General features: G+C 44.6%; 1 protein-coding gene across 4 annotated transcripts in view; it reads right to left on the reverse strand.

The window, feature by feature from the left end:
• LOC132566623 (calreticulin-like) overlaps positions 1 to 25,013 on the reverse strand; it is a 61,957-nt gene that overhangs the window by 22,240 nt on the left and 14,704 nt on the right. For all 4 annotated transcript variants that reach the window (XM_060231824.1, XM_060231823.1, XM_060231822.1 and 1 more), the window contains 3 exons: positions 10,049 to 10,252; positions 7,092 to 7,186; positions 321 to 530 (listed from right to left, as the gene is read on the reverse strand). In XM_060231824.1, the coding sequence (XP_060087807.1) occupies positions 321 to 530; positions 7,092 to 7,186; positions 10,049 to 10,252 (509 nt within the window). The remainder of the gene's footprint in view (positions 1 to 320; positions 531 to 7,091; positions 7,187 to 10,048; positions 10,253 to 25,013) is intronic.

Genomic DNA, 25,013 nt, shown 5'->3' on the forward strand with positions numbered 1-25,013 from the left:
AAGGAAGCAAGAGAGAGGGAGAAGAAAGCAGACAATAGTCAGTTGCTTGAGGGGCAGATATGAGCCCTGAGGGGCTGGATCTGTCCCACTGGTCACGTGTTTGAAACCCCTGTTTAGAGAATCTAAACAAAAAGCGCTGTTTACATTATTAAAACAATTATAATAAAATAATTATAGATATGGAACTTTTTAAAGCTTATGCTGGAGTCAGACAAACATAGCACTAATCAGCATGAGAAACAAGACAGCAATGGACCAAATATAGCTAAAATGGCATCCAGTTCTTGATACACAAAGCATAAAGATACTGAAAGTCTTACATCTGGTTTTTTGTCCATGGGATCTTCAATAGTTTCCCTTTCATCCCAGTAGTCAGGTTTCTGTGCATCAGGATCAATTATTTTTTGGGGAGGAAGAAAATCCCAGTGTTCTTCTAGATGGCCAGCTTCAGCAACATAATTATCAATCTTCAATTCATAAGTAAGGTCTGGACGAACTATCAGAGTGTACAGATGGGTAAAATCATCCGTCTCAAGAAAAGAAAGGGAATGTTATAAGCAATACTTATTTTCCAGTGTTCCCAAAGAACTGGCAGTTTTGCCAAATAGAGTATAATGAAAAACAGATTGGGAGACTGTGCATCCCTGGTGAGTAGTGTTGAGACTCTAAAAATTACAGTTAACGTACAACAGTAAGGGGCCTGCCTTAGGGCTGCAGGTCTGTGTTGGAAAATACCTGGAAACCTTGGAGGTGGATCCAGGAGAGGGCAGGGTTTGGGGAGGGGACTCAGCATGGCACAGTACCACAGAGTCCACCCTTCAAAGCAGCCATTTAACCGGCATGGTTATCTTCTTCCACCAAGCACACAGCTCCAGGAGCAGTGAGGGAGGAAGGGGACACTCATTTAGCCAACCAGATCAGCCAAACCAACCCTAGAAATCAATGGAGTGACAGCTGCTGCAGCTAGATGGCCCTCACTTTGGGTTGGCCAGTGTAACAGATGCCTGGTTCCAGCTGCTTTGTATCGTTCATTCACTTGTTTCTTCCTCACTATTCCCCAGAACAGAGGGAAAAGGAGCTACATGCTATCTGCTGTGATATGCATGCATACATTAGGATCATTTAGCTCCCCCTCCCCAAAGTGTGTTTGTATACATAGCTGCTAGTTACAAAGCTCTTTCCATTCCTGCCTTGGGAAGCAGAGTAGAGGAAGCCAGAAAGCAACATGCGGAAAGCAGCTGCTGATGAGCCTAGTACTCCTAGGATTATCTGGAAGAAGGTGCTTAACTAAAGATTCTGCATTGATGTTTAAGCCAGATTTTCTGTGGACTGAAACTGGCTTATATAAATCCGGAGCATCCTCGAACAATCCACACTGTCTGGGTGTGATTAACATGAGGGCTGTATTGATTCACTTTATCCACAAGGTGGCGGCATTGCTTTCATTGCTTTTGGACCACGGATCCTTATGGATCCACGTGATTTCTGCTTTATTAGTTGCAGCCACCATGCTGTGTCATGATTCCAAAGATGCAGAAAGGCTTAGGGAAGTCGTACACCCTTGTTCTACATGCTGTACTCTTGGCTCACCAGGTCATGCAAAGCCAGTATGTTGTAGTGGTTGGAATATTACATTAGGATCTAGTAAACCTAGGTTCAAATCCTGACTGCCATGGAAGCTTGCTGTGTGACCTCAGGACAGTCATGCACTCTCTGCCTAACCCACCTTGCAGAGTTTCTGTGAGCATAAAAGTGGAGGACAGGAGAATGATGTCAGCCCCTTTACTTTCGTTGGGGAGAAAAGTGATACATACACGAAGCCAGCAAACAAAGGTAGTTTTGGAGACTAATGGAATGAGATGCAAAAGGAGAACCCATCCTCGAGTCCTCCCATATACATGTGGAATGTGGGGTGTGGCTGGGCCTTTTCCCTCATCAAATATGACTGAAGACAGAAGTATTGCCATACATATGTGATATGTGTCTTGATGGGACACCTTGAGAATGAAACAGGGTCAGTGGCAAAGGGTTGACTTTTTTTCCATACATCACTTATCTGCTTAGAATTAAAACTTATTGAGTCTTCTTTTAATTACAATAAAAACATAGTGATTTTGCATAATCTGTGGTTTTCCCATGAGAGAGCAAGCTGTGCACTCCGCCTTCTATGCTTGAGGGCAAAAGAGCTTCATAGGTCGGTTTTTGAAATGAGACTAGGAATCTCAAGGCCTGCTCTGTTGTGTGATATTCTGATGAATCCATCTCTCTCCCATTAGCTGAACCAGGATTGGATGATGTTACCGAATGACCATACTTTTCCTTACAGATATTCAGACTGGAGTACAGCTACCTATTCTTTGATTTGGTGCTTTTAGTGTACAGAAATGACAGCGCCTCTTGCGTGAGCTCTCTGGATGTAAGTGGGGGCAGAATATAAGGATCATGCTACAGTTTTACATAAAAGCAGTTTTGTGGACTGCTGGCCTATTTATAGTTCCGGGTTTTATTTTCGAAGTCTCAAACAACTGCAGGATTTTTTTTCTGAACCTAGTTGCATATTCATTATAGCATGGGGGAGACTTATCTTTGCAGCACTATATATGAAACTAGTCTAGGGGGCTTCGTGGACCACACGCTGAACATGAGTCAGCTGTGTGATGTGGCGGCCCAAAAGGCAAACACAATTTTGGGCTGTATCACCAAAAACCAAGTGTCCACATCATGTTCAGTGATTGTGTCATTTTACTCTGCTGTGGTTAGGACCCTCCTAGACTGCTGCGTTTAGTTTGGGGCACCACAGGTTAATAAGGAAACATGCCCAGAGGAGGGCAATGGAGATGATGAGGGATATGGAGACCAAGTCCTATGAGGAAAGGTTGAAGGAGCTGGGGATGTTTAGCCTGGAGAGGAGGCGGCTGAGAGGTGATATGATCACCATCCTCAATACTAGAAGGGCTGTCATATAGCGGATGGTGTGGAATTGTTTTTTGTGGCCCCAGAAGGTGGGATCAGAACCAATGGGTTGATATTAAATGAAAAGAGTTTCTGGCTCAACATTAGGAAGAACTTCCTGACCGTTAGAGCGGTTCCTCAGTGGAACAGGCTTCCTCGAGAGGTGGTGGGATCTCCTTCCCTGGAGGTTTTTAAACAGAGGCTAAATGGGCATCTGACAGCAATGAAGATCCTGTGAATTTTGGGGGAGGTGTTTGTGAGTTTCCTGCATTGTGCAGGGAGTTGGACTAGATGACCCTGGAGGTCCCTTCCAACTCTATGATTCTATACAATTCTATGATTTTAGTGTAGAACAGGGGTGGCCAACGGTAGCTCTCCAGAAGTTTTTTGCCTACAACTCCCATCAGCCCCAGCCATCAGCCATGCTGGCTGGGGCTGAAGGGAGTTGTAGGCAAAAAACATCTGGAGAGCTACCGTTGGCCACCCCTGGTGTAGAATGTCAGTTTGGGGACACCGCTAAACCAGGAATAAAGGTCTACTGTGAAATTGTTTTCCAAGACTCCTATCTTCTCATAAGAGGAACCATGAGGATCCGTGCCTCAAAAACATGTTTTGGATCCATGGTGCTGCCACGAAGCCATGGATCCGTTATATCTGTGGTGCAAGCTCTTTCCATGGACGCAACATGAGATTGGATGGTGAGCTTGGGATGATCCAATGCAGATATCATGAGGATCCATGAGGATATGTGCTTCAAAGCCATGTTTTCGCTCCATGATGTTGCCACGATGCCCAGGATCCATGATTTCTGGGGTGTAAAAGAGGAACCATGAGGATCCGTGATCCAAAACCAAGTTTTTGATCCCTGGCGCTGCCACAAAGCCGTGGATCCACGATTTCTGTGGTGGAAACTCTACCCATGGACATGATAAGTGACTGGATGGAGGGCTTGGGGGGATCCGAAGCAGAAATCATGTGGATCCATGAGGATCCGTGGTCCAAAAGCAAGTTTTTGATCCCTGGCGCTGCCACGAAGCCATGGATCCACGATTTCTGTGGTGCAAATTCTGCCCATGGACATAATAAATTACTGGATGGAGGGCTTGGGGGGATCCGAAGCAGAAATCATGTGGATCCATGAGGATCCGTGGTCCAAAAGCAAGTTTTTGGTCCCTGGCACTGCCATAAAGCTGTGGATCCATGATTTCTGTGGTGCATACTCTTCCCATGGACAGGATATGTGATTGGCTGGTAATCTTGGAGTGGCCCAAAGCAAAAAACATGAGGATCCATGAGGATCCGTGGTTTGGAAACATGTTTTTTCAGTGCTGTGGTGCCACAAATTCGTGGAGGCATGATTTTTCTGGTGCTGCCTATAGTCTAAGAGAGGATCTACAACATGATGGTGGTTTGATTTCATTTCACCATAAAAATCATATGAATTCATGAGGATTCGTGCTTTGCAACTCAGTTTTTGCACTGCTGAGGCGCCACAAATTCGTGGAGGCATGATTTCTGTGGTCCTGCCTATAGTCTAAGGCAGGATGTATAGAATTAAAGTGGTTTGATTTCATTTCAATGTAAAAATCATATGAATTCATGAAGATCCATGTAGATCCGACTTTTACCCAGACCTTCAGGGACACTGCATGATGAACAAATATGTCAGTCACCTTCACATCGGTCGTGCTGAAGGAAGTAGCCTTTGGCCCAGTACTATTAGCTTAGCTGTTCAAACCTTAAATTAGGAGGTGCACCCAGGTTAATACTTGGCCCTTAAATAAAACATATATCTAGCCTACCGAGATCGACTGTGGGATTTTGTGAGCAAGAGGGGGGATGATTAGCATTTCTTCCTGATGGAGGAGGAGCATGAGTGCTGAGCATTTGCAATACTTTAGCCAGCTCTATTTGGGCTAGTCTTTAGGCACTCCATACACGCTCAGAGGCTGTACCACTGTAAAATTCATAGAGCTGAGGCAATGAATATTTTCTGATTTTTTTGTGGCAGAGAAAGATGAGCTTGGGAGTTTCAAAGATTTACATTCAGCCAATTTGAAAGTTGAAATGGTCATTTCCTAACCATTTGCCCTGAATGTTTTGAATTAACAAAACCTTTTTCAACCTCTTTTTCTCAGGTTCTTGATTCTGCCATTTTAAAGGGTTAAAATAAAGATATTACATCAAACTCCCTTCACCCTGCAGAAAAAACTAAAGGCTGGAAACCTTGCTGGGATTCCAGGGGATCTCCAGCTCTTGGCTGGAGAACTGCCCTTGTCTAATGTTATTTCTCTTTTTCTGTATTTACTTGAGGGAAAAGATGCCTCTGTTACCTGTTAACCTTACAAAACAAGGTTTCTCTATTCTAGAAGACATTCAGGTTTTAAAGTTAGATTTCCCTTGGGGGGAGGGGAGGCTCACAGACAAAGCCTGCTCATGAGGGAATGCCATTCTCTGAAGTTCCCCAGAATTATGGCTTTCAAGTTCCCCAAATGGGATGAGCTAAGGACAGAACGTTTCTGGGGAAAAGGACTGGGGCTTCCTCATGTGGGAGTGCTTGAGCTAGTACTTGCTAAAAGGAATGCCTTATGCCATGAGTGTGGAACTCTGCATAGGCTCAGAGACCATTCTTCCTTCATGATTCTTGGGTAGCAGAACTGAGAAACGGATTGCCTTCTCAATTTCATTTCAAGCGCACAGACTGCCTAAACCTTTGTCCCATGGAATCCAAAACAAAGGATGGTGCCAGAAGAAAAAAATGCATCTTCACCTGAAAGCCAAGTAGCTTCTTTGTGTAGACCTGTCGCCTAGGTGTCAATTTGGCCATCCATTGATATGTTTAACAGCTCTCACAGCAGGAGTTTTCCTTTCCTTTAGCCTCCCCCTCAGCCCATTGTTATCTGGTAGTCCGATCAGATAACATAGGACGTCACATAGGACCGACCAATGAGGATTGCTGCAGAAAACGCCACCTGCTGGTGGTAATGAAGAAAAGCTACAGAAAGAATAAAATCCACTAAAAATCCGCTGGATCTCTGGTCTTGGAAAGTAAGCAGCAACACCGAGGCTAATGCAGCTTCACTCCTGTTCCAGGATTTCAAGTGTATATGGTAGCGAAAACTCCGGAGCAAGACAGTCGTGAGGCCAGTTTTCAGTGTGGATTGAACCATCTGAAAGGGTAGTATTACTGGGTCTTTTGCCCAGTGTAGAATCGGCCTCAACACAAACACGATGACTGCTAGAAGCAACTGTAGTACTGCTGGCTCAGTCACTGAAGGTGCCCTTCCTGATGCCAGTTCCATGGAAAGGAAAGGTCCCCTGTGCAAACACCAGTCATTTCCGACTCTGGGGTGATGCTGCTTTCACATTTTCACGGCAGACTTTTTACAGGGTGGTTTGCCATTGCCTTCCCCAATCATCTACAAGTCATCTACACTTCCCCCCCAGCAAGCTGGGTACTCAGTTCCATAGTAATATACAAAAGCTTTTCTAGTTAAGTTCAAGTGATAACAGAGCTTTCCTCTCTCCTTTCTTTTGCGGCAGGTCTATATCGCTCTCCAAGATGCTCAGGATGGCATACTTAGTTCTCTTTCCCTCATTTTATCCTCACAGCAAAAGGATAAAATAGGCTAGACTAGTCTGAGAGAGACTTACTGACCCAAGGCCACCAGTGAGCTTCATGGCAGTGTGGGGATTTTAAACCCAGGTTTCCCAGATGCTAGTCTGACATTCTAGCAATTACATCATGCTGGCTGTCCAACTATGCTTGAAATGCTCTTCCTGGAGAACAGGGGACCCTCAGGAACAGCACTGAGGGGAAAAACAGTGGTCACTAGTGGGAGGAGTTTACTGATGAAAGTCACTTCCCCTTTCTGCTGGAAGACCTTCAGGTCCAGTGCAAATCACAGTTTAGATTCAGCTTAAAGATTTACCTTGGCATGGATTTTATAGTACAATATGCTCTTTCCTATTTGTTTGTACATTGCTTTGTCCCTATTTGCTTCCCTATTGTTTGTGTGTGGAAATCAGCATAACAAGAAGGCAGAAAAATGCAAAAGACAATTCATAGGAAAACAACTGAAAAACTAGTAGTGAACAAGACTAGTGCCTTTTTAATAGCTGAGAAATATTAATTATACCTCACATTTGATGTCCTTATTGATCATATAGTAGTCATCTTTATAGTTAAAAATAACTTGTACAATCTTTTTGTCCTCTCCGCATATATCAGGGCCTAGAAGGAAAGAACAGTTCTTAGATATATAAATTCTAATGACCAGGTCTAATTACCAACCCTGTCTAATGGCAATTTGAATGAAAATTGATAGCGACAATGACCGTTTTCGCACACAGCTAACCTCACAGTCACAATCCTGTTCCTTCTGCAGCGTCCGGTCAGATTTCGCACCATCTGCGCCGGAGTTACAGGAAGTGCTGCGGCTTTTGCGTAGCAAACATAAACAGCTAAAACCCAGTTTACGTTTGCTACACAGAAGCTGTGGCACTTCCTGTAACTCTGGCGCAGATGGTGGGAAATCCGACTGGACGCTGCAGAGGGAATAGGATTGTGACTGCGAGGTAAACTGTGTGCGAAAACGGTTTAATGCTACTTTAATATTGTATTTGTGGCACCACAGTCCACTTTTATTTATTTTTTATATTCAGATCTACAATTTTTGTTTACCTTTGCTTTTTCTTATTTATTTCAGTCCGTATCACTGATGTTGGATATTAGGGGAATGGTAGAGCAAAACTGACAGCAGCTACCCAGGAATGAAATTTTGGAATTGTGGTTGACAGCTGACTGAAAATGCCAACTCATTGTGGAACAACAGTGCGAAAAGCCATCTAAGTCTAAAAATTATTAGGAAAGAGATTAAAAATAAAACTGCCAATATTATCCTTATTTAAAGATGTGATAAGATCACATCTGGAACACTGCATACAGTTCTTATTGCCATTCTTCAAAAAAGAATATCACAGCACTGGAAACAGTTTAGAAAACAGCAACTCAAATTGGAGGCTGGTGCAGGAACCACATTTAGAGTCAAAAGCCTTAATAAGGCCCAAGTGACCTGCAAACTTTAGATTCCAACATTGTATCTGTTAGGATATAGCCAGGGGTTGTTTTGTAGAAAAATAGGTGGTGGAGCTCATTAGCATACCTCATTAGCATATGCACCCCCCCAGCCAAAAGCAACCCAATGCAAAAAGGAGAGCAAAGCCCCTGGTGGCTGGCTGCCCACTCTCCTAATCCAGGGATTGTTAGGCAGCTGCACCTACTATTCAATGGACAAGGTAGGTGGGGAGGAAGAGGGGGAGTCATTAGAAAAGTTCGGGAGCTGTGTTTCTGTGAGCTCCTGCTGAATCTGAGTGTCGCAGAATTTTGGGTGGGGTCTCTTATGAAAAGGACACTAAGCTCTGCAAACACCTTAAGCCTCTATATTTTTCTTGGAGCTGGCTCTCTATGATTTTTGGCTGCAGTTATGAACTTGACCACCAGAGTTCTAAGCTATTCAGCACTATCATGCATTCATATTACTAATAGGGCAGCAGAATAGGGGGGAAAAAACTAGGGTAAAGTTGAGAGTCTTCTGAGGACAGGAATCTCCTTATTTGGTATGGCAGGAAACAAGATGGAGGAAGCAGCCATGTATAAGACCCAGAAAGTAGGTGAAAGGGAGAGGGCAATCGTGGCTCTGATTGTTTATTTGGCAAGTATTATTGTTTATATTAAATCACAGCTGCAGTTTTTGGGATGCATAAAAGTTTGATACTATTTGATAAGACAGAGATGGTGAGCCTTTATAAACCCTGCACTTTTGAGCAGAAGCAGCTGACTGTATGAGAGGCAGGGACCTCTTTATCAGTCCAGCCAAGAAATTAACAATCCTTGTTAATTTCTGTTTGGGGCCTCAAACATGCTCAAACTTAGAATATACAGCATAGCTCTGATAGAATGGGACTTGGGACTTAAGATTTTAAATGGGAAAATGTAGACCAATAGGTTAAAGTCCCTGTTGCTTTGGAACTTATATTTTTCATTATGCTCTCTGCTTTATTGTATATTAAGCTTTATGCTTGACTGAATTCGGTGTAGTTGTTTTCTGATTTGTTTTCTATCCATATATTTTAAGGCTTCTGTCTAAAGGAGAAACTGAAATGTACTAAGTTTATCTAACTGCTTTGTTTTCTATCCATTTGAAGCCTTCTGTCTAAAAGAGAAACTTGGGAGTCTAATAAACTGTTTTGCTTTTCCAAACTGGGAGTCTAATAAAGTTTATCTACGAGGTCTTAAAACTTATTAGTGAGTATGTATTAGCCTTCTGATAACTGCAGGTTATTTTTGTAACTGCAGATTTTGGTTAGGGGTTTGTGCTGTAGGGGGTACAAAAGAAATCCCCCAATAATTTTGGTGACCCATTAATGTGATTTCAGAAGCTCCTGGTTGTTTGGGTAATTGGGTACAGGAGCTGTGCATAAACAGAATTTGCTAACACTGAGGCCTGGATATAGCTCAGAATGAATGCTCAGTTATGGTACCTTTTAAGACCACTAATTGTAGCAGCCAGAGTATTTCTGGCCCAGTACTGGAAAGTGCAATCTCTGCCAAATGTAGAGATTTGGTTACATAGAATATGGCACATTATGCAAGTGGACAATATTTCTTTGTAAAGCAGAAAGAATCTAGAGAAAAGAGACATTCCTCCTCAATACACCAATGGGTACAATTTATTGAATACTGCAATATTAAGGTCTTCGTAGAATTTGTAAAAAAAAGATTTAGACTGCATATATATTTTTTTAGAATTAGATTGTAACTTCAAAGTTGCTGATGTTACAAGTGATGTACAGAAATGGTGCATTCTTGTGACATTATTTTAATTACGGATCAGTGATTTGTATAATTTTTCAATCATTTTTAATTTTAAAAACATCAGGATGGTGCAGTACTTTCTCTCTAAAGCAGCATTTGAGGTTTTTTTGCTTAGGGATATTGCACAGGTTTATAAAATTATTAACGGTATTGAGAAAGTAAATAGAGCAATTTTTGTTCCACTTCTTAAGACTAACAAATGTTTTAAAAAGAACTTACCAAACATAATGTAATACCTGGTATCTTCATTCAAAGTTTCTTGATTCACATCTTCAGGAAAAAGTTTAATATAGGCACCACCACAGTCAACATGTTGGTCATATTTTACTGTATACTGAATTACTAAGGTTTGACCTTCATTGTTGAATGGTCGAAACCTTGCTGACACTGCATAGTATTTTGTGTCTTCAGTTGTCTGTAGGCCTGTAAAGAGAATATGGGGCCAAATGTCAAAGAAAGCTGCTATTAAAATGTTTTACTGCAACTGAGATATGCTTAAGTAACTTTCCTTTGCTTATGAAGTCTATAGATAAGGGAAAAAATAAAAAGTTTTAAGTGAGAAACAGTGAGACAGACTAGAAATGGAAAAGACTTAAAAAAAACAAATTAAAATTCAGCCCAAGGACAAAGTCATGGTAAACTTCTTTAAATACTTCATGAATGTGTGAGAGGTTTTCCCTAAACTGGTCACACATACCAATTACTTTTTTTGGATCTCCACTCAGAATACTTGCTGATGTCATTCTTCTGAAGAAATTGTAAAGTTTTTCCTTTGTAGACTAATTACAGGAACTGTATCCCTGATAACATAACCTATTAGCTGACATATAGCAAGATAACACATTGCATTCGTTGAGGTCAAAGAGCAGGCAGGTAAGGCAAGAGTGAGAGGTAAGAGAAAAGTGACCCTTACTTCCACTCAGCTAACAATAGGGAATATCTTTGTTACTTGCTTGCGACTTGCTACTGTCTCCTCCTGTGAATCTGCTTAGAACCCAGGTACTTAGAAATATATGGAACAAAAATATCTTTGGACAGCAGGAACTCATTAGTATGCGAGGCCACACCTCTGACATCACCATCATTTGCATGCAAGGCCATGCTTCTGACATCTCCAGAAGTATGGTCATCTAGCCACATCCACCTCTAAGATGAGTTAGTGTGAGCTAGCTCACAGTTTTTTAGCTTCCGGCTCACACATTTTTGTCTTAGCTTGGAAAAAGGGCCCCAGGGCACACTAATTTATGCAGTAGCTCACAACTTTAATGCCAGTAGCTCACAAAATTGAATTCTAGCTCACAGGACTACACAGCTTAGAGGGAGTATTGCTTGGGAGGTCTTCCCATCTAAATACTAACCATGGCCAACATACAGGAGCACATGAAGCTGCCTTATACTGGTCCATCAAGGTCATTATTGTCTATTCAGATGGGCAGCAGTTCTCCAGGGTTTCTGGTAGAGGTCTTTCATATCACCTCCTACCTCATCCTTTTAACTGGCTATTGAACCTAGGACTTTCTGCATACCAAGAGGATGCTCTACCACTGAGCTACAACCCTTTGTCGTTTATGAGATCAAGATAGTCTGGGCTATTAAGGTCATGGCTTTACAGGCATAAGGGCTAGAAGAAGAAGAAGAAATTGGATTTATATCCCGCCCTCCACTCCGAAGAGTCTCAGAGCGGCTCACAATCTCCTTTACCTTCCTCCCCCACAACAGACATCCTGTGAGGTGGGTGGGGCTGGAGAGGGCTCTCACAGCAGCTGCCCTTTCAAGGACAACCTCTGCCAGAGCTATGGCTGACCCAAGGCCATGCCAGCAGGTGCAAGTGGAGGAGTGGGGAATCAAACCCGGTTCTCCCAGATAAGAGTCCACACACTTAACCACTACACCAAACTGGCTAGAAAACTGCTTTTTGAATGAAAGTGGGAGATTCTTAGGAAACAGAATTCTTCAGTATTTCCATGTTCCTCTAGAACTGTGCCATATAAACATACACATCTGCACAGTCCTCCCAAAAGTTAACAAGTTATTCCAGGCAATTTCAGTGTAATCCACTGAGATAATTTCTCCATATTCTCATTTTGTCTATAATTCACATCTTAGGATAGTTTCAGAGGGCAGCTGTATTGGTCTGCAGGAGAACAGCTAGACTCAAGTCCATTGGAATCGTAGAGACCAGCAATATTTTTGAGGTATAAACCTCCCAGCTTTGATTCTCAAAGCTTACACCCCAAAAATCTTGTTGGTCTCTAAGGTGCTACTGGACACGAATCTAACCTTCCTAGAAATAATCACAACAGAGTAGAGTTCAACAAATTTCTGAATAGATCTGTTTAGGATTGCACTGTTCCTTACCTGCAGTGGATGCTGGCACCCTGGCAATTCAGTTGTGGCCACGTTTCTTTTTTGAGAGTATTCATATATGCACATATGAGAGAGCATCTGGGCAATCACTTGGGAGGCACTGGCTGGCAACGTTCACTCTAAGCTGCAGAGTCTTGAGAACAAAAATTCTACTTTGTGAGCTACCGGCATTAAAGTTGTGAGCTATTGGCATTGAAGTTGTGAGCTACTGCATAAATTATTGTGCTCTGGGGTCATCCTTCCTGAGCTAAGACAAAAATCTGTGAGCTGGAGGCTAAAAATCAGTGAGCTAACTCACACTGACTTAACTTAGAGGGAACACTGGCTGTGACCCAAAAGAACCCTTAGCACAGGAATTTGCTTAATATAAGAGCCACATAAAATAAACATCAGATGTCTGAGAGCTGTAAGACATGAATGTCATATGTTTGAGAGATGGAAGGAAGGAAAAAGAGAGAGAGAAAGAGAGAAAGAAAGAAAAAGAAATGGAAATAAAGGGGATCAGAGAAAGCAAGGATTTCATGCAGGTGAGGTGGAAGAGCGTCAACAAACGTACCTTAAATGCAATGCTGACTCTTTCACAGAGGGGAATTCTGGCCAGCAACAATCCTGCTGCTGTAGCTGGGCTCCAAAAGCCTCGCAGCTAGTCAGGCCCTGGGAGGATGCGGCCCAGCGCGGCTCGCCCCCCTCAGCCCAGCCAGCCAACCAACAGGGAGCCGGGAAAACGCTGTGGATGCGCGGCTCAGTCCCCCCAACCCTGGTCAGCCGTCGGGGAGCGCAAAAACACCGCAGATATGCAGCTCGGCCCCCCTGACCCCATCCATCCGTTGGGGAGCCTGGAAAATGCCACGGATGCACAGCTCGGCCTCCCAATCCCCGACCCCGGCTGGAGGTCAGGAAAACGGTGCAGATGCACGGCTTGGTCACCCAACCCTGGCCGGAGGTCAGAGAGGCGGGAAAACGCCGTGAATGCACGACTTGCCCCCCCTGACCCCGGCTGGTCGTCAGGGAGCCAGGAAGACGTTGCACAAGCGCAGCTTGGACCCCTGACCCCCGCCGGCCGGAAAGCTGGTTCAGCCAGCTCAGCCCAGCTGGGAAGCTGGCTGGCTGGAGGTGGAACGCTGGCATGTGCAGCCGGAATGCTCCCCATGCCAGCCGGAACGGTGTTCCAGTGCGTTCTGGCTCAAAAAAAGCCCTGTCTATGGCTACAAAAAAAGCCTTGTTGGTTCCTGTTAATAAACGCATTGATGAAGTGGCTAGTGAACTAGAAGTCACTTTGAAAATGGCGGAATACTCTGCTAAAATATCTTTGTCGTTGCAAGAAGAAGTAAAGCATTTAAAAGCAAAAGAGTCTTTGCTCAATACTAGAATAATATCCTTGGAAAATCGTTGGAGAGTCCTGAATTTAAAATTTCAAGGGATCAGAGAGGGCGTGGAGGAGAATATGGATCTTGCTGCTTTCCTATCACAATGGTTAGCTCAGGTTTTTAAACAAGAAGGTGGCGCGTCTCTGGCCATTGCTAAAGCACTTGGACCGTTAGTAATGGCGCACAAAGAAAAACCGTGGGACATTTTGGTGCAGTTTCTCTACCCCAAGATAAGAGAAAAAATTCTGAGGGAAGCCTGGCTGCAAGGCTATTTTTTGTTTGAAGGACAGAAGGTGATTGTGCTGCTAGACCTGCCAGCAGAGGCGTTAGAAAAGCGGAAGAGCCTAACGTTTTTTGCTTCAAAATTATGCAAACATAAAGTTTTGTTGGAGCCCCATCTCAGATATCTTAGTGTAAAAAAGGAGGCACGCTGTTTAAAGCTTCGAACATCACTACAGGGAAGTTACTTCTTCAAAATTTGAACTTAAGACTATCAAGAAGAGAAGAGGATGAACTGAGTGCTGATGCTCCCAAAGCAGAGGAACCACGCATGCCTGAAGCTACTTGAACTCTCAGCTTTATAATTAGATAGTTTAGCATCACCATTTGAACTTGTGTATATGAGTCTGCTGAGTTGCCATAGCACAAACAACGGAGTTAAAGCATTCATTTTCAAGTTTTTTTTAATAGGATAAAGCAGATAATAAGTTTTATAGAGTGTTAAAAATTAATGAATGATACATCACATATCCTGGTTTTATAGTCATTGATGAATTTTCTTATTTATATTTTAAATTATATTTTAAATATGTTCAGCCAAACTTCAGGGTTTATCTTGTTAATACTAATACTACTGACATTTAATTAATGAAATTTATTATGGTTTTTAATGTTTATATGAAGATGCTCCTTGGGATAATTAATCTTGCTAACTCTGTTCAGCCTAACTTTAGGGTTTATCTTGTTAATTCTAATACTACTGACATATTTAATTAATGAAATTTATTATGGCTTTTTAATGTTTGTATGAAGATGCTTCTTGGGATATGAACTTTTATACCAAGCTATGTTGTAGAGAAAACTTAAGTCTTAGTTAAATGTCCTTTAATTTATTGAACAATCTATATGTTATATCAATTATCAGAGTTTAAGATCTACATAATTCTTTTGTATGTGGATCTAACTATGGTAATATAATTTCATAGTTTACATAGTTAAAGTGTAAAACTTTGAAACGCACAAAAGAACCTTATTTTCCAGATACTAATTGACAACTGATGCAACAGGACTTGGATATGAACATTGTATTATAACACTACCGTGACCCAGAGTAGTATGAATAATGTTGTTATTGCAATTAGCGGACAAACATTTAATGCCAAAGCCTGGATAGGTCTGAGTGAATAGTTTTATTACAGAGTTTATGGCAATTTATGGATGCTTGGTTAATACACTTACTAAATGTAAAGGGATTTAATTGTTGATGAGATTCTAACAGTTGGAGAATTCTCTCTTTTCTAGTTAATGAGGTATTGGTTGGCAATTTGTTTAGTTCATAGTTATTTTAAATGTGTTATTAATTCAGCCAATCTATGTTGTTTACCCACTTCTTATTGGAAAAGTGAGCAAATTTACTAATTGTGCATGCAAACTGCAGGTAATGCACCTACACCAAGTTAAGAATTATTTTGACTAGAATCCTAGAAACCTACACCAAGTTAAGAATTATTTTGACTAGAATCCTAATTTTGTGGCCTGCAAATGACCTTATAAAGGAGTTATTAATGTTAAATTACATTAGGGAAGGAGGGGGTACTGGAGGTTTAGTACTGTGCTTAAAGGTTTAGCCCCCTTGGGAGTGTTAAGGGAGTTTCTGTTTAGGGAAACCTAAGGTTTGTTCCCTAGTTTCCTATTTACTAGGAAGCGGTGAAACTTTACCCAGAGTTGGGTACTCGGTTGGTGTGTTTGTATCTTGTTTATCCTTTTTTTTTGTTACGTTGTTTTCTGTCTATTGGTGTAAGGGTTTTTGCCTAACTAACTTTTTTATTTATTTTGTAATTCATCAGAGCCTATTTGGTAAGTGCTACAGTGTGCACTAGTTTTTGTTATTGTGCCTGACCTAGCTTACATTTCTTGAAAAACTTGGTTACACACTTTACAATCCGGTGATTCCTAATTACAGTGTTTATGACTAATAATTTAAAACTCTTGACGTGGAACTGTAGGGGCTTTAAAAACCCAATAAAGCGGACACGTATTGCTAATACCTTAACCAAAGAGCGCCCGCATATAGTTTGCTTACAGGAAACACACGTAAAAAAGAACTCTCCTTTCGGCTTACGTTCCAAGTGGTTCAACCAAATCTTCCATGCACCAGGGTCGTCTAAAGCAAGGGGGGTAGCAATCTTAATCTCTAAAGTGACGGCTTTTGATGTGCAGGGCACGAAACTGGATCCCAAGGGTCGTTATATTTTTGTTAAGGGCACATTAAATGGGAAACCCATAACGATCGCTTCTGTTTATGCACCTAACAGCGGTCAATTAACTTTCTTGAGGGAAACTCTCGCTGAGTTAATAGACTTCAAACTTGGTGAAGTCATCCTGGGAGGGGATCTTAATTACATCATAGATCCGGGTCTAGATAGATCAGGTACTAGAACTGGCTGTACAAAATTAACAGGTTTAAGTAAACTTATATCATCTTCAAATCTAATAGACACATGGAGATCATTGAACCAGAAACTACGTGACTACACCTACTTCTCTCAAGTTAATCACTCTTATTCCAGAATCGATTATTTTCTAACGTCCCCTGCTCTCCTTGCCTATGCCCACAATACGGTAATCGGATCCAGAACCATCTCCGACCACTCGTGGGTCTCGTTAGAGCTAGCTATGAAGGAATTAGACAATAGAGGCCCAACCTGGTCCCTGAATAAACTACTTTTGACCAAAGACAGCATTTGTGAGGAAATCCATAAAAAATACTAGAATACTTCCATCATAATAATAATTGTGGGGTTTCCCAACATATAGTATGGGATGCCTTCAAGGCAGTTCTCAGGGGTGACCTTATCTCGTTAGCATCAATCTGCCACAAAAACAAAGGCAAAGCTATTCAAGAAATTAAATCTAAAATCGCTGAGCTAGAGAAAAACACATGAGATTTGGAGGGAAAAAAACCTTTAAAAAACTTGCAATGGAAAGAAACAAATTAGAATTAATTGAGACCTCAGATGTTCAAAAGAAATTGTTATACCTAAAACAACATTACACTACTAGTACTACGAAATCCCTAAAATTATTAAAATTTAGAATACAACAGAACAGTGCTAAAGCAATGGTTCACTCAGTTAGAACAGCCCAAGGCGAGCTACATATCATACCTCAAGAAATTGTCAAGGTCTTTCAAGACTTTTATTCGTCTCTATACAAAACATTTATAGACAGGAATTTAGATTTTTAAAAATACCTAAAGGATATGAAATTTGATAAAAAAAAACTCTCACAATGCGATGCAAAGTTCTTAGACTTATTACTGAGTAGGAAATTCTGGAAACGATAAACTCAATTAAAAGCAATAAAGTGACGGTTTCCCAATCGAATTTTATAAAAAATTTAGCTCTAGTTTATTAACCCCTTTAACTATTACTTGTAATTTAGTAATGAAGGAAGGGATCATCCCTGAAACTTGAAAAGACTCCAAATTAATAGTAATTCATAAGGAAGGTAAAGATAAGCAAGATCCTAGATCTTATAGGCCAATATCGCTCCTGAATCATGATTTTAAGATTTTTTCCACGGTTTTAGCCCGAAGGTTTAACAAAATTATTGAGATGTATGTCCAGCTGGACCAGTCAGGCTTCATTCCTGGTCGAACCATCTCAGGAAACATCAGAAGAACGTTGAACCTAATTCACTTTGGTAAAATGTCTCAAATCTTATCCCTTATTCTGTCACTGGACGCGGAAAAGGCGTTCGATAGCTTAGAAATCCCCTATCTTAAAGCGGTTCTAGAGCAAACGGGTTTTGGTCAAAACTTTATGAAATCAATATCAGCCATCTATAATTCCCCAAAAACACAACTAAGTATTAATAATTTGAGATCTGAGGTTATCACTTTGTCTAGGGGCACGAGACAGGGATGTCCCCTTTCCCCAATTTTATTTGCTTTATCACTTGAGCCGCTAGCTCACATGGTGCGAACAGACCCTGAAATTGAAGGAATAACTGTAGATGGTAATCCCCACAAGATTAGCTTATTCGCTGACGATACAGTCGTTTATCTAAGTAACCCGCTTACCTCATTAACCAAATTAATGAAAGTGATAACTACTTTTGGGAAATTTTCTGGTTTCACTATCAATATATCCAAGTCAGAAATATTCCCGATTAATGTACCTTCAGACGTGCAGCAAGAAATTATGCTCAGTTTTCCTTTCAAATGGGTCAAAACAATGTGGCGCCATTTAGGGATTCAAGTCCCCGTTGAACTCTCTAACTTATTTAATGTTTATTTATTTATTTATTACTTTCAATTTATATCTCGCCCTCTCCGCAAGCGGACTCAGGGCGGCTTACAACATTAATTGAATGTTAATTTCAAGCAGTTGTTCAAAACAACTAAAATAAACCTGAACACATTGATGAAGCTTCAATTTAACTTGCTGGAAAAGGTAGATCTGCTAAAAACCTTTATTTTGCCCAAGTTTCTCTTCTTATTTCAGAACCTCCCGATCTCTATCCCGAGAGCTGACATGAAAGCATGGCAAATATGTATATCATCTTTTCTATGGCTGAACAAGAAGCCAAGAATTTCGTATCACTTGCTTGCCAAACCCAACGCCAAAGGGGGTTTAGGTGCACCGATCCTAGAAAAATACTATCTAGCGGCCCAACGACGAAATATTTTACTATATACTAGCAAGGATTGCTCCCTACCCTGGCTGCAAATTGAGGCAGCAAGTATTTCACCTATTAATCTTAATGAATTTGTTTGGGCTAGTGCAACAGACAGGAGGAATACCAAGATAAACAATCCCTTTTTACAGTGTTCCCTAGAGATCTGGGACAAGTATAGATCTTCGGTGATTCAACCCTCAACACCCATTATGGCCTTTCTGGGACAGTCCTGGTTCCCCCCAGGTGCATCTAAAGCAAACTTTAATATTTGGAGGCGTGAGAAAATTCTTAGAATTTCAGATATCAGCTCAAAAGGGAAAATATTACACGTAGCCAACTGGAGACTAAATTCAAAGTTGTAATTCCTTGGTACGAATACTACCAATTACATAATGCTTTGCAAACTACTAATCAATTGAACGCCTTTGAGAAATTAATTTATGAGGAATGCTTGAGTATGAGAGGATTAATATCTAAATTTTACTATTTTTTGAATCAAAAAAGCTGGTCGCAAACTACATCCCAACAAAATGCATGGGTCAAAGATTGTAAGGTGCAATGGTCGGAAGAACAATGGAATGTAATTTGGTCGTCACCTATCTGTAAATCTAGATGTACAAACTTTAAGTTATTACAATATAAGTTAATTTCAAGATGGTACCTAACTCCACCAATTTTGAGCTATGCACATAAAAATACTAGTCCGTTATGCTGGAAAGGCTGCGGGGATTCGGGTTCCTTTATTCACTGCTGGTGGTCATGCCAAAAAATACAAGCATTTTGGAACACCCTAATAACCACTATTGAAGCAATTGTAGGGGAAACCATTTCTCGTACCCCGGAAACGATCCTACTTAATTTAGGTCCAAAAAAACAATTTCTCCAAATTAAAATCGGAACTTATTGCTTTATTGTTATTAGCAGGTAAATTACTTCTAGCAAGATATTGGAAAACAACAAAGATACCATCACTAACTTTATGGTTTCACAAGGTATGGGACATCATAATCCAAGACAAAATTGCTTCCCAACTTAGCATAGCGGACACCCCTAAGGTGGGAGAACACTTTGTGGAGAAATGGTTTCCTTTTTTGAACTTTGTTAATAATAGTACTGCAAAGAAATGTAAAATGCCAAAGAAATATTTGAACTTTATTTTATATTGATAGGCATACATGCTAGTGAGTATAATTGGCGGTCCATCTAGTTGTAAGGGAAGGGTTAGCCCCCCCCCTTTATCAATATGTGTATGTATTTTGGTTATTATTATTTAATGATTGTTTAAACAATATATACATGTAATTAGATTCATGCCTATGATACATGACTATAATGTATACAATAATTGTTGTTATTATAAAATAATCAACTTTAAGTTTAAAAAAAACCAAAAAACACCTGTTTTTTACCAGGGAAAAATCTGAATGATTTTAAACTCTGGTGTGAAAAAAATATTTTTCATCTACTAGACATTACAACCAATGGTAAACTTAGTTCAATAGCCCAACTAGAAGCAAAACATAAAATCAAAATCCCCTGGTGTCACGGCTGGGGCCGGGTCAGGCAAAGTCCAGGGGCAGTTCGAGGTCTGTAGCCAGTAAGCAGGAGGGTCCGAGGCGCCAAATCCGAATCACTGCACAAGTATCGCAGGTCCGAGGTCCAGAAGCCGAGGTCAGGGAGTCCAGAAGTCACAAGCCAAAGTCAGGGAGTCCAGAAACCAAAGTCAAGCCGGAGTGGATGCTTTAACGTCAGGGAGATGACTAGTTGCTTCCACAAAGCCTCCTCCCAAAGCCTACAGCTATATAGCCCTCTGCTGGCTGTGGCCCATTTGGGCTAATTGCTGGCTCAGAAGGCAGCCAGGATCCTGTTGCAACTCAAGCATCCTTGTTCTTAGAAGGGCCAGAATCCTCTTAAAACTCAGGGTTCAGGGAGCATCTTGCTCGTGAGCGTGCCGCCCTCCTCCGATCCCTGAGGTCCTGACGGAGGCGGTCACGCACACGCGCCACCCGAGAGGGCGAGGCAGGGGGGCTGGGATCTTCTCCAGCAGGAGGCAGGGGCACTGGTGCAGGTGGCAGGGGCACAGTTTCTTCTGCAGGCTCAACTTCCTCTGCAGGATCCCCAGCACCCATGACACTATCCCCCCCCAGGGCCCCCCTCCGTCGAGGGGCCTGGGAAGTCGGGGTGGTCGTTGTGGAACCGTTGCACCAAGTCCGGGGCATGAAGATTGTCCACGGGCTCCCAAGACCGGTCTTCTGGGTCGTATCCCTCCCAGTCCACAAGGTACTGGAAGCCTCCACGATGGTACCGGGAGTCCAGGACCTGGCGCACCTCGTATTCTTCTTCATCATCCACCAACACCGGTGGTGGCGGTGGTGGGCAAGGAGGCCGAGCCGGGTCAGGGGGTGCAGCTGGAACAAGGAGGGAGCGATGGAACACGGGGTGAATGCGGAGGTGGGGTGGCAACTGGAGCCTGAAGGCGATGGGGTTTATTTGTTCTATGACGGGGTAGGGTCCAATGAACCGCGCATCCAGGTTGTGAGACCGACCAGGCCGGCGCAGGTAGCGAGTTGAGAGCCACACTTGATCCCCCGGCTGGATTGGGGGGCCTTCCTGCCTCTTCCGGTCCGCAGCCAGTTTATAGGCTTCCTTGGCCCGCTGTAGCTGCTCTCGGAGCAAGTCTTGGCTGGCGGGAGTTCTTGCAGGTAGGCCTCGACGGCGGGGACATTTGTGGGTGGCAGGATCACCAGGAAGAACCGAGGGTGGTACCCGTAGGTTGCAGCAAACGGGGTCATCTGGGTGGAGGAATGGACCACATTGTTGTATGCAAGTTCCGCTAGAGGCAACAGAGTGGTCCAGTCGTCCTGCAGGTGAAACAGCGTAGATATTGCTCTAGCGTGGCACTGGTGCGCTCTGTCTGACCATCTGTCTGTGGGTGGTAGGCTGAGGACAGGTGCACTTGAGTCCCCAGGCTGGAATGGAGGGCTTGCCAGAACCGAGAGGAGAACTGGGGGGCCCGGTCTGAGATCAGGTGGGCTAGGAGTCCGTGCAGACGAAAGATGTGTTGCAGGTAGAGCTGGGCTGTCTCCTGAGCTGTGGGAAGTTTCGGGCACGGAATGGTGGGCCATCTTGGTAAATAGGTCGACAACCACCAAGATGCAAGTCTGACCCTTGGATTGTGGAAGTTCCGTGATGAAGTCCATCGAGATGGTATCCCAGGGTCCTGAGGGTGTGGGCAAGGGCTGTAACAACCCCGAGGGTTTGGCCGGGATGTCTTTGGCCCGTTGGCAGACGTCACAGGAGCTGACATAACGGGCAACATCGGAGCGAACTCGTGGCCACCAGAATTCTCGCGTCAGCAAGTGGGTGGTCTTATGCTGTCCAAAGTGCCCGGCAGGTAACAAGTCGTGGGTCAGGCGTAGCACTTCTGCCCGCAAGGGCCCGGGCGGCACACAGAGGCGTTCGCGGTGTAGCAAGAGGCCACCTCGAGTCATGAACTCGCCTGCCGAGTCATCTTGGAGTGCCTGGAGGTGTTGCTGGACCCAGGGATCGTTGGCCTGGCTAGCACAAATGTCCTCCACGAGTGTGGGTGAAGTGGAGGTGGCTGCAAACACTGAGGGCGGCAGGATGGGAGCAGCGGGCGCGGTCTCAGTTGAAGCAGGGTGTCATGGGTGCTGGGGATCCTGTAGAGGAAGTTGAGCCGGCAGCAGAAACTGTGCCCCTGCCACCTGCACCAGTGCCCCTGCCTCCTGCTGGAGAAGATCCCAGCCCCCCTGCCTCGCCCTCTCGGGTGGCGCGTGTGCGTGACCGCCTCCGTCAGGACCTCAGGGATCGGAGGAGGGCGGCACGCTCACAAGCAAGACGCTCCCTGAGCCCTGAGTTTTGAGAGGATTCTGGCCCTTCTAAGAGCAAGGATGCTTGAGTTGCAACAGGATCCTGGCTGCCTCTCTGAGCCAGCAATTAGCCCAAATGGGCAACAGCCAGCAGAGGCCTATATAGCTGTAGGCCTTGGGAGGAGGCTTTGTGGAAGCAACTAGTCATCTACCTGACGTCCTAGCATCCACTTCGGCTTTTGACTTTGGACCTCCTGACCTTGGCTTGACTTCTGGACCCCCTGACTACGGCTTCTGAACCTCTGACCTACGATACCTGGACAACGATTTGGCTTTGGCACCTTGGACACTCTTGCTCACCGGTTACAGACCTTGGACTGCCCCTGGACTTCGCCTGGCCTGGCCCCAGCTCGTGACAGATTGCTTCCACCCACACCAACCCCCATTCCACAGGATGGATGCTGAAGCAAGTGGAACCGCAGGACTACTGGCTGCCCTCCAAGCCCAGGTACAGCAGCTGACACAGGCAGTAGTGCACTTGCAGCAACAGCCTGCAGCCAGTGCTCCAGCCAAGTGCCCAGTTCCCCAACCTGACAGATTTGGGGGTGCTGTGGAAGAATTTCCTGCGTTCCTGGCACAGTGTCAGCTGTACTTTGAACTAAGAGCACGGGACTTCCCCAATGACAAGACGAAGGTGTGTTTTATCATTAGTCTGTTAAAGGGGCAGGCGGCCAAGTGGGCCACACCCCTACTGGTTGGGTCCTCTCCCCTACTGACTGATTACCAGGGGTTTGAGGCCCACCTGTCTGCTGCCTTCTCCAACCCAGTCCAAGCAGCCACAGCCAACCGGAAAATCAGGGCCCTGAAACAAGGCCAGTCCTCGGTGGCTCAGTATGCCACCGAATTCAAGCTCCTGGCCCAAGACTTGGCGTGGAATGAGGCTGCTCAGATGGACCAGTTTACCGAGGGGTTGGCAGAGGAAGTCCTGGACGAACTGGCCAGGGTGGAGCGGCCCCCCACGCTCCAGGAACTTATCACCCTCTGCCTCCGCATCGATGGCCGCCTGGAAAGTCGCCGCCAAGCCAAGACCCGAGGGCGCCAGCTCCCTGCGCCATGCCACTTGGCTCCTCTCCCATCCCCAGCTAGTACCAGAGACGAGGGTGAGCCTATGCAGCTTGGAGCTGCTCGACCCCGCCTGACTCCAGAAGAAAAGGCCAGCCGCCGCACGCAGAACCTGTGCCTCTACTGCGGCACGGCAGGCCACTATGCCTCTGGCTGCCCTGCTAAACATCGAATACCCAGACCTACATTGCCACCGCCGCCAAAAGGCCAGCCCCAGGCGTAAGTGGACCCTCCAGCCTGGGGTGACTAGCTGGGTCCTCCGAACAACAGGCTGATACCCCGGGCCCGTTCCTGCTACCAGTCAAACTCCATCTGCCCGATGAACGCTGGCTGTTCGTGTATGCCATGCTGGACTCGGGAGCGGCCCACTGTTTCGTAGATGCCGCCTTTGTAAAGCAGCACCAGATCCCAGTGCAGCCAAAAGAGATTCCGATGCTGGTGGAGGCTATTGACGGGCGCCTCCTCCGTTCTGGCCCCGTCACCCAGGAGACCTGTCCCATCACCTTCCACGTCCAGCAGCACCAAGAACAGCTGCAGTTTGATGTCGCCCGCATGCCTCGCTTCCCGCTGATTCTAGGCCTTTCCTGGCTGAAGCTGCACAACCCCATCGTGGACTGGGCTCAGCAAGAACTACGCTTCCGAGACCCATGCCCCCATCTGACTCCTTCCACCACTCTAGCAGCCGGCATCCCGAGTGGTGGTCCTCAGCTCCCTCAGAAGTATGCAGATTTCGCCGATGTCTTTGAAGAGACAGGAGCAGATCAGCTTCCCCCTCACCGACCCTATGACTGTGCCATTGATTTGGTACCTCGGGCACCACTCCCGGTGGGGCGTCTGTACCCAATGTCGGAGCCTGCGTTGGCAGCTTTGCGAGACTACCTGGACAAGAACCTGAAGCGCGGATTCATCCGACCCTCAACTTCTCCCCTGTCTGCTCCAGTCCTCTTCGTGAAGAAGAAAAGCGGGGAACTCCGGCTGTGCAATGACTACCGGGCCCTGAACAAGATCACCATCCGCGACCGGTACCCTCTACCACTGATCCCTGAACTCTTGGATCGTTTAAAGGGGGCCCAAATCTACACCAAGCTGGACCTCCGCGGAGCGTACAATTTGGTGCGCATACGGCCCGGAGACGAATGGAAGACCGCGTTTGGGACCCGATACGGGCAGTACGAGCACCTGGTGATGCCCTTCGGATTGACCAACGCCCCCGCTGTCTTCCAGAGGTTCATGAATGATGTATTCCGGGACCTGCTCGACCGCTTCGCGATCATATACCTGGATGACATTCTAATTTACTCCCGCAATCCTGCCCAGCATGCCGAGCACGTCCGCCAGGTCCTACAGCGCCTACGAGCCCATGGCCTCTACGCCAAGCTGGAGAAGTGCGACTTTGACCTGCGCTCCGTCGAGTTCCTTGGTCACATTGTGTCACCACAGGGAATCCTCATGGACCCGAAAAAGGTGGAAGCGGTCCTGACCTGGCAGGCCCCTCAGAATCGCAAAGACCTGCAGCGGTTCCTTGGTTTTGCCAACTACTATCGGCAATTCATCCCAGCCTATGCATCTCTGACAACACCCCTGACTCAACTACTC

This window comes from Heteronotia binoei, chromosome 2 (genome assembly GCF_032191835.1).
Source record: "Heteronotia binoei isolate CCM8104 ecotype False Entrance Well chromosome 2, APGP_CSIRO_Hbin_v1, whole genome shotgun sequence".
Taxonomy (NCBI): Eukaryota; Metazoa; Chordata; class Lepidosauria; order Squamata; family Gekkonidae; genus Heteronotia; species Heteronotia binoei.